This window comes from Diceros bicornis, chromosome 23, assembly GCF_020826845.1.
Source record: "Diceros bicornis minor isolate mBicDic1 chromosome 23, mDicBic1.mat.cur, whole genome shotgun sequence".
NCBI lineage: Eukaryota > Metazoa > Chordata > Mammalia > Perissodactyla > Rhinocerotidae > Diceros > Diceros bicornis.
In genome coordinates, this window is record NC_080762.1 from 36,845,448 (window position 1) to 36,856,109 (window position 10,662).

The 10,662-nt window shown below is 37.6% G+C and overlaps 1 protein-coding gene across 2 annotated transcripts in view; it reads left to right on the forward strand.

The window, feature by feature from the left end:
• The window catches only part of GPR63 (G protein-coupled receptor 63), a 62,245-nt gene extending 53,102 nt beyond the window's left edge, over positions 1-9,143 (forward strand). For both annotated transcript variants that reach the window (XM_058566603.1, XM_058566604.1), the window contains exon 2: positions 3,681-9,143. In XM_058566603.1, the coding sequence (XP_058422586.1) occupies positions 3,810-5,102 (1,293 nt within the window). In that variant the 5' untranslated portion in view covers positions 3,681-3,809 and the 3' untranslated portion in view covers positions 5,103-9,143. The remainder of the gene's footprint in view (positions 1-3,680) is intronic.
• Positions 9,144-10,662: the final 1,519 nt, after the last annotated feature.

The following is a 10,662-nucleotide window of genomic DNA, read 5'->3' on the forward strand; positions in this document are numbered from 1 at the left end:
CGGCACTAATATTCTCAAGTTTGGTAATTATCAGGTTCACTTGTCCCACAGTCCTGGGCTATTGGAATGGGGGTGTGTGCTTTCATGTGGTTGCTCAGAGGAGAGGAGACCCAGGCATGGAGTGGGGTTCCAGAGCTCTGTATGTAGATTTTCAGTTAATTTTCCAGTTTTTAGCTCCACCCACACTCTCTGTGGTAACTGCTACCTTCCAATTCAGAGCTTCTCTGAGGATCCTACAGAGTGTGTCAGCTTCTTCTCAGCATATTTCCCTGGAAGTATTGAGGATAAAGAGTTCTCTGTTCTGTTCTGTTAAGTCAGTTACCACACCACCATCTGCTTTTTGCCTTAAAACATTAAAAAAAAAATTCCTTATCTATTGATGGACCTTTCATTCATACCTCCTGTCTTTTGTGGTTGCACATTTTGTTTTAAAAATCCCTTTGCTGTCATTTCAGTGTGATTTTGAGAAGCAGAGTCTACGGTCGGTCTACCCTGTTTAACCAGAAATCTGGGAAGCATTTGTTCATTGCTGTGTCTCTAGTGTCCGGCACGTACTAGGTTCTTACATGAATATTTGATGAATGAATAACTGAATGAATTGAGTTAGAAGTTTTATGGTAATGGGAGGCTTTGATGGCAGAAAAATATTATGACTATATGTATATATAACAACCTAAAAAGCGTCTTTTAAATTGTGGTTTTGATTTGACGCCATTCCATTTTTTTCCCTCAACATGATCACGGAAACTGTTTTCCCTCAAAAAAATGAAAAGGCAGCCTACTGAATGGGAGAAAATATCTGCAAATCACATATCTAATAAGGGGTTACTATCCAAAATTTATAAATAACTCATACAATTCAATTGCTAAAAACCAAACAATCCAATTAAAAGATGAGCAGAAGATCTGAAGAAGACATACAGACGGCCAACAGGTCCATGAAAAGATGCTCAACATCACTGATCGTCAGGGAAATGCAAATCAAAACCACATTGAGATATCACCTCATACCTGTTAGAGTGGCCACTATCAAAAAGACAAGAAATAACAAGTATTGATGAGGATGTGGAGAAAAGGGAACCCTTGTGTACTGTTGGTGGGAAAGTGAATCGGTGCAGCCGCTATGGAAAACAGTATGGAGGTTCCACAAAAAATTAAAACTAGAACTACCATATGATCCAGCAATTGCACTTCTGGGTGTTTATCCAAAGAAAATGAAAACACTAACTCAAAAAGGTATATTCACCTCCATGTTCATTGCAGCATTATTTACAATAGGCAAGCTAGGTGTCCATTGATGGACGAATGGATAAAGAAATTGTGTGTGTATATGTATATACAATGGAATATTATTCAGCCATAAAAAAACGAAGTCTTGCCATTTGTGACAACATGGATGGACCTTGAGGGCATTATTTTAAGTGAAATAAGTCAGACAGAGAAAGACAAATACCATATGATCTCACTTATATATGTAATCTAGAAAACAGCAACACCACCAAAAAAAACCCCAAGCTCATAGATACAGAGAACAGATTGGTGGTTTCCAGAGGCAGGGGGTGGGGGTGGGTGAAAGGAGGTCAAATGGCACAAACTTCCAGTTATAAAATAAATAAGTCATGGGGATGTAATGTGCAGCATTGTGACTATAGTTAATAATACTATATTGCATATTTTGAAGTTGATAACAGTGTAGATCATAAAAGTCCTCATCACAAGAAAAAATTTTTTGTAGCTATGTATGGTGATAGATGTTAACTAGACTTATCGTGGTGATCACTTTACAATGTATACAAATATCAAATCATTATGTTGCGCACCTGAAACGAAATTAATGTTATATGTCAATTATACTTCAATAAAAAAAATCAAGTGTTTACACTTCAGGATGGATATATGTTTGTTTACTTGGTCAAGCACGATTATGGCTGTTACATTAGGCTTAAGATATACATTTGCCTGTTTATTATTTTTCTCTAGAGATAGACTTGTATTGAGGCTGATTTACATAGCAAGCACAGTCTTTATTCTTATGGATGTATATTTTGGTAGTTCTAAAGAGACCTTTGGTGATTGTGCATAAAGCTTTCCAGCTGCCACTGCCTGCTCCTCACTGGCCTCTTGTGGTTAATAAAGTTTGAGAGTCATGGGCTTAGTGTGGCCTCTTATCCAGGTATGTTTTGCATTTCAAAGTGAATATGTGAAAATGAATAAAATCGAGCAGGGACAAAGAAATTCAGCTGTAAAAGTGAGAGTAAATAGTAAAATTAATATTTTGAACAAATAGATCAGTATTCTCCGTATTCATAAAGGCAGCCCTGGATAACAAAGAGGGGATTGTAGAGAGATACAGATATGGTAGAGAGCCCATGATTTGGCTACAGTGCTGGATCTTGGGTCTCGCAAATGGGATGCCTCTACCCTCCGTACCCCAAGAAATGAATAAATGAACATTTGACATTTACCCCTAAAATCAATGATTAATTCTAAGTCCAAATAGTGAGCAAGTGACAGAGTTGTTTTAAACTTCTGTGCATTTATTTTTCCCAAGTATTTGGGACTTATTAAAGGAATCTACCTAGAAATCCAAAGAGAATTCGTTCTAATTAAAGAGGTTACCTCTCCAGTAAAGAAGAAAGAACCCACACCACAAAGTGGGTTAGTAATATAGTAGATTAAGAAAGTCCGTTACAGAAAACTCTAGGATTGCAAAAATTGGTAAGAAGTTAGGGGTAAGGAAAAGAGATAGGTGGTAAGAAAATTTTTTGGAGCAGATATCTTTGTAAGTTTTCTGGAATAAATTCTTCACACCTGAATGTTTTTCTGATCATCTCCTTTAGAATTTCCATCTTTATTATTTGGTTGACATCTTCTATCAAGTTGCTAACACATGATAAGGTTGGTTTTAGGAAGAAGAAATTGAGAAGATAGAAGTATATATACCAGAAAATAAAGGATGGAAATGGCTGGGCCTGGGAAAGAAGAGAGAATAAGAGAAGCAAAGAGAGCTTTAGGAATAACAAAGAAGTCTTGAAAATACGACCAAGACTTTTTAGCATAATTTTTCTTCTCCAGTTGAATAACTTCTCTAGTATGGTTGGTGGTGGGATTTCTGGGAAGAAGTACAAAAAAAATAGAAAGCCAGGAAACTGTTTCAGACCTTCAGAGACAATAACCTAGTACCTACTTATAAGGGTGTTAGAACAAAAGTGTGTCATTATCATGTGTTAAATAGGAAACTGAGTTCAGGGTTCTTTGCAGCTAGTTTTGTGCTCATGTAAAAATGGAGTAGGAACCTGTACCAAAAACTGTTAACAAAAATATTAGTACTCTCAGGACAACCAGATAATAAAATCTGTTTTAATAGTGACTGTGGAAAGGTCATGCCACTACTGGAAATTTAAAAGAAAAATTAACAATAAGATTATAACTTTTGCCTTTGGGGCAGTAATACATTTTGATGCTTCTCACTTTCACTTTATATATTAATGTCGTGAAATTTCCATCATGTTTGACTAAAAATAAAACAACAGAACAACAATATTTTAGTGCTGACCAGGTTAGAGACTTGAGTATTTTTTAAAGGGTTAAATAGAGCAAAACTGATCCTTCATGATGAAAGGTAAGAAGTCAAATGATATTTACAAAGCCCATTTCTCAATTACTTTTTGCTGTTTCAGGCTTGTTTTCAGGCAACAGGACTCCTGTGGAAGATGGAACTCTTTGTCCGTTTTCCAGAATGTGTTTTGAAGCCCATCAGTGAAACATGATGCTACTGCTCTGTGTTGAAATGCCTGAAGAACCCCCACATGTCTGCTGCAGCCTTCCATCCTACTGAAACCATGGTCTTCTCCGCAGTGCTGACTGCATCCCATACTGGGGCAACCAACTCGACGTTCGTAGTCTATGAAAACACGTACATGAATATTACGGCCCCTCCACCATTCCAGCATCCTGGCGTTGGTCCACTGCTTAGATCCAGTTTTGAAACCATGGCTCCCACTGGAATGAGTTCCTTGACAGTGAATAGCACAGCTGTGCCCCTAACACCAGCAGTTTTTAAGAGCCTAAACTTGCCTCTCCAGATCATCCTTTCTGCTATAATGATATTTATTTTGTTTGTGTCTTTTCTTGGGAACTTGGTTGTTTGCCTCATGGTTTACCAAAAAGCTGCCATGCGATCTGCAATTAACATCCTCCTGGCCAGCCTGGCGTTTGCAGACATGTTGCTTACAGTGCTCAACATGCCCTTTGCCTTGGTAACCATTCTTACTACCAGATGGATTTTTGGGAAATTCTTCTGTAGGGTATCTGCTATGTTTTTCTGGTTGTTCGTGATAGAGGGAGTAGCCATCCTGCTCATCATTAGCATTGATAGGTTCCTTATTATAGTCCAGAGGCAGGATAAGCTAAATCCATATAGGGCTAAGGTTCTAATTGCAGTTTCTTGGGCGACTTCCTTTTGTATTGCTTTTCCTTTGGCTGTGGGAAACCCTGACCTGCAGATACCTTCCCGAGCCCCTCAGTGCGTGTTTGGGTACACAACCAATCCAGGTTACCAGGCTTACGTGATTTTGATTTCTCTCATTTCTTTCTTCATACCCTTCCTGGTGATACTGTATTCATTTATGGGCATACTCAACACGCTTCGGCACAATGCCTTGAGGATCCATAGCTACCCTGAGGGTATATGCCTCAGCCAGGCCAGCAAACTGGGTCTCATGAGTCTACAGAGACCCTTCCAGATGAGCGTTGACATGGGCTTTAAAACACGTGCCTTCACCACCATTTTGATTCTCTTTGCCGTCTTCATCGTCTGCTGGGCCCCCTTCACCACTTACAGCCTTGTGGCAACATTCAGTGAGCACTTTTACTATAAGCACAACTTTTTTGAGATTAGCACCTGGCTGCTCTGGCTCTGCTACCTCAAGTCTGCCTTGAACCCACTGATTTACTACTGGAGGATTAAGAAATTCCATGACGCCTGCCTGGACATGATGCCTAAGTCCTTCAAGTTTTTGCCACGGCTCCCTGGTCACACAAGGCGCCGGATCCGCCCCAGTGCTGTCTACGTGTGTGGGGAACATCGGACGGTGGTGTGACTATGGAACTGCCTGACATTTTGGGTGATGGTTGTTCTTTATCTGACTGTGAATTTTCTTTCACGTGGCTTCTCCACTTACACTTCACTGTTTTTTATAGGGTTTGTGTGTAGGTGTGTATGTGCAGTGTAAAGAAAGAGTGGTGATTAGTTATAGTTCTGTTACCAAGGATACACAATAGGGAAGTGATCACAAATATTACCTCCAGGGTTCAAGAGAAATCCTTGATTTAGGATGGGGAGATGGTTTTTTGTTTCTTTGACTGATTTTGTTTTTGAGGTAGGAATCAGGATTGTGCTTTATTGAGCCTGCAGTTACATTGAATTGTAGGTGTTTTGTATGCTGCTAAGGTGTGCTTAGTTAAGTTTGTCAATTCTTTTTTTCTGGATGACACTGCTGCTTTTTTCCATCACATTGGAGCCAAAAACCACCTACGTATCAGTTGATAAATATTTACTTTTATTTAAAAAAATAACCTAAGGAGGTTAGTGACATTTTAAAGGTCATTAATATTTACTTTGGTGCACTTTAAGAAACAATGTACAAACGGATTTGTCATATTTTTCAGAATTGTTTTTATACACGACATGTTGTGCTTTTGGAAACATTACATTATCATTTCTAGGAAGACAGTTTTTAAGAAGTGTTCTATCTGCATATACAGTTTTAAAGGAGAGAACATAAAAATGTAGAAATTTTTCTAAGCACAATAGTGATTCTTTAGAGCAATAGGGCAAAGTCGAGGAGACAGGTTACGCTTGCAGATTTAAATGGGTTGTAGTGAGGGGGTGGCTGTGTGGGCTGCAGTGATTCCTTTGACTCAAGGATTTCTCACTGAGTCCAGTGGGGACTGGACACCTACCATGTGCCAGGCACGGCGCATCGTTTTATCCTCACAGCATCCTGTGAGGTAGGTATTATTTTTTCCTTTTTACAGATGAAGAAAGCAAGTCTCAGAGAGACTAAAATCCTGCTCAAGGTTAGTGGTAGAGCTGGAATCCAACAAAACCTGTCAGAGTCCTGAGACTGTGCTGTTCTACTGTGCCACATAGACACCTAATTCATAGTCAGGAGGAACCTCTGCGTATCCTTTTAATTTTGTAGGCTAAAACCTTCTTTTTCAAAATAGCTTCATTTTTTTTTTTTTTTTTAATTGCCAAAAGAAACCTGCAACCATTACAGAAAGTCTGGAAAATAGAAAAAAAAAGAATCATTCACAACCACTCTTTTACAGTGGAACTTTAAAATCTTAGATAAATAAGGCTATAAGGAAATGAGGTGATTTTTTGGTTTGCAAAACAAGTGACTGACACTTATTGAGAAGTTATGGACAGCTGTATGTAAGTCTTGGCCTTGCGGGTTCAGAGGTTTCCAGTTGTCCAGTTGTTTCTAAACGTTCTGGGCAGAACAGCACTGTTGCCCCATTGCTTGCGAATAGCAGAGCTGGAGTCGATGAATGTGCTCAGAAGTGTGTCTCCTACAAAGAAGCAGAGATAAGCCCTGGTCTGAGTGGAGAGCAAGTTTTAGTAGGACATGTCTGGGGTTTCAAATTATTTTTCTCTTGCAGATGATCTGCTCCTATAGGTGCATCCAGAGCCTTTGGTCCCTTTCTCTCTGTAAACACTGATAACACTTTATAAAACAGTCAGCAGGGATGGGGCTGCAGACTAAGGCCATAAGGGCTGAAAGTGTAGCCTGTTGCCTACATCATGGGCTTTATCAATAGGTAAGTTAACCATGAACACTTTTTGGATTTATAGCATCCTATCAGAATTTTAGTGCTTAATGAGCCAGGGGGGAAAATGAGCCTCTGTTTCTTCAGTTGTACAACCAGAATTTGATTAGATGAATCTTTAAGGTCTTACCCAGTTTTAGTGTGCTTTTCTCCATGTGAGAGTGGAGATCTTTGAAGAGCTCAGCTGATGTCAGCATCACTCTTTGGTCTTTAGTATTACTTCTTTACATTTTACTTCGTTAGCTATTTCTTGAAATTGAACATCTGAAGGGCACGTGGCACGGTATCAGGAGTTGGGACTTTGGAAGGTTGGTGACATCCCGAAAGACGTGGGAAACCCAGCTATTAAGGCAATTGTAATGTATTGGAACTCATTTTCTAGTGAAAGAACTCCTTTGGGGGACTCAAGCATATTATTCAACATGTTGTTTTGGGGTCATCTTCGGATGATAGTTACCTACCTCTTTGGTTTCTAATTTATATTATTCACAGGTAAAATTGCTTTTGTCCATAGGGACCTTATAGAACATAAACACTGTAGTAGATACTAGTAGCACATTGAAGTGTATCATGCTTTCCATTTTCAATATAAACTGGATTTCAAGCAGATATTCATAGGTATATTTGAAATTAGACTTTAAGGAAAGTCAGGACGATCTGTATTCATCTGACATACTGGCAGTAGGTCTTGAGACTCCTTTTGTGGTTGGAGTTGAAACTGAGATTTGCTTTCTTTGTCCTTGTTTCTGAGCCGTCCTTAGGTACTTGTGTGCTGCCTGGTAGCAGTGCATCATTTGGTGAGAGCTCTGGGGTGCCTGCTGAGATGCTCGGTGTTTGTGAAAGATGACGACGAGGGGCCTTTGTGAGAATTCAGCAGCAACACTGAACAGCAGTTCTCTTTACACTGGATAATCTTGATCAGATGACAGTTTACAAATCATTTTGAACATTTTTATTATGTATACATTTTGAAAGCTTTAAAAAAAAAAAGTACCATGGTGTACCTTTGAAACACTTAGGTGCAGAATCATATGTTTCCTATTTCCCTATATTTTCTTGAGGGGAAAAAAAAATACCGCTACTAATTATCACTGCTGACTGACATAATCAGAAATGTTTTTGTTTTTATTTTTCTTCTGGCTAACAAGTAAGAAGCATGAAAGAGATAGTGAAATATTTGTGGTCAAAAGAAATCCCCAATAGTCTGGAATAGTGATATTCAAACTTTAATGTGAGTATGTGTCTAAGTATTGCCAGGGGAGTTTGTTAACAATATGGCTGCCCAGGGTCCCCAGAGGGTCTGCAGAGGGCCCAGCAGTGCACCCTTTTATTTTGTTGAGCACTCTGCCTGATTCTGATGGAAATGATCCCTGGGGCACACACTTCAGGAAGCACTCCTGTTGAAAATATACCCATTTAAATACTGTCTATTTTATCCGAAAATGTTGGTTTTGTGTTGGAAGCCATTATCTCCTAGTGCATGGATAATCTGCATCGAGAGGAAAATCTACGTATCATTGTGCCTAATTTTCTGCCACGTGTGTTAGTGCTGCGTCTCACCAGTGTCAGCTTTACAACTTCTTTCAACTGGCAAAATTCTAATAAACCATATGGTTTCACAGTAGAGCCAAAAGAGCAAAAATATTTGAAAGTCATGACTTTCAGGAGTCTAATTCCTCTACTGTCTTCTCCTAAAGAGATGTCTTTATTGTGTGTAACCTTTTGAAGAGTACGAGGGCAATGTAAAGATTCATCTACTTTCTATTGCTCTGCTTATGCCAGTCATGTTCAATGGAAGCATGAAGAAAATAATCTTTTTAATCTGTGTATTTCGGTTGCTGACAAAGATGTTTAATTTAATTTTTTCTGGATCTTTGCTTTTGTTTACATGAAAATATTTATGTATATATCACAGAAAAATTTTCACTTGCTTGACATTTTATTCTACCAGGATTTTTAGTTTAAGTTTAAAGGAGTGCTTAATTCAAATTTATTTTCACAACCATAGTCCTGTTAAACTGCCTTCATTGAAAACTCAGTTTTTATAATAATAAAAATATCAAAGCACATGTTTGTTATTACAAGTAAATCGTAATACATTTTAGATATATATTGGTTCTAGTCCTTTGTAATTAAAATTAATTTATTTTATGATAGAACCTGACCTGTATGAAAAAAGAAACGCTTTTAATTTTGGGTTGTTAATATTCAAAAATCAGAACGTATGGTTACTTGTGCATAGTCTTATTCCAAACGGGAAAAATGCTCCCAATGAGAAAGTGAATAAACATTTAACATTTCTGAAAGTGGAGTTTTTTTTAAAGGACTACTTCATCTTATCTTAGAAAAATTGTCATGAATAATACTTTTGTCAAATTAAAATCTGAGTTTAGTTTCAAATCCTGCTTCCTTTGGGTTCTTATTTTTAAATTAGCTCTCAAAGTCTGAGTGTATGTAACTATATTCTAGTTTTAGAAGTTCTCAGAGTAGTTACGGATGAAATGAAACTTGGCGAAAGACCATTAGTGTTAAGAAACAGTTTTAAGAAATTCTGTCTAGAAGAGTTATGAAAATTTTACTTATGAGTCATTTAAAATTAGATTGTCACTTGGCAAAGCAATGACAGTGTCTGCTCCTATTTTGATGAAATGATTTCATACTGAACTTCCATTTCTAAAATCTAAGGCCTTTCTAAAATCCACTTTTAAATCCATAGGAAATATCATTTATTTGTATATAAGAGTTTCAATTTTTTGCCAATTAGATATGGGGTTTTATTTTCTCTTCTTTTTCACTCATATGCAATAGCTAAATATATTTCTTCTTTTTGTTATAAAAGAAGGTTGATTTACAAAAGAAGGTTGTCATTGAATCTACATTTGATAGTTCCTCCTGAAACAAAAAAGTAAGAGAGATATAGCCAAAGAGAGGAACATGTTGAATTAGAAACATTTTCCCACTCAACTCATAATAAAGAGAACCTTTAGGAGCAATTTGTACCTTAAATCAAGGTGCAGTCAATTAGATATAATGCAAAAAGAAAAAATAACCACTTCATGGCTGTATCAGTGTTTACAGAGAAACAGAACTAGTGGAAGATAATTATCAAGAGATTTATTGCAAGAATTGGCTTACATGATTGTGGGCCTGGCTAGGTAGATATGACATACAAAGGGCATGTCATCAGGCAAGGCAGGCTGGAAATTGCAGGCACAGCCTGAAGCTGCTGTCCACAGATGGAATTTCTTCTTCCTCAGGGAAGCTTCAGTTCTGCTTTTAAGGCCTTTCAATTGATTGAATCAGGCCCACTCAGATTATGTAGGATAATCTCTTAGTTAATATGGACTGATTATGAACTTTTATCACATCTACAAAATACCTTCACAGCAACACCTAGATTGGTATTTAATGGAATAACTGGGGGCTGTCCCCTAGCCAAACTGACACATCAAAAGACCATTAGAATGGCAATATCCAAATTTAAAATATAACAAAATCCTTCTATGATGCTGTAGTTCTGGTCCAAAAAATTCAATCACGTAAATCTCAGTGTTAAGGTTAGTAAAATAACCAAGAATAAGCTTGTTACAAAGGTTGGGATACACATTCTAATTGCGTTATATTCAAATTTGCATAATCACAGGGCACAATATTTATCTCTGTTTTTCACTGTATCTGTTTTTAAACTTCTCAAAAGGGACTAATAATCAATTGACCAGATGATTATGTAAACCAGCTTCCTTTCTATGTAAGCTTTCATTATTTGTAATACTTGCCAAGGATGAAGCCTTTCTTCTGAGGAATTTGAAAGCATTTATAGTTATG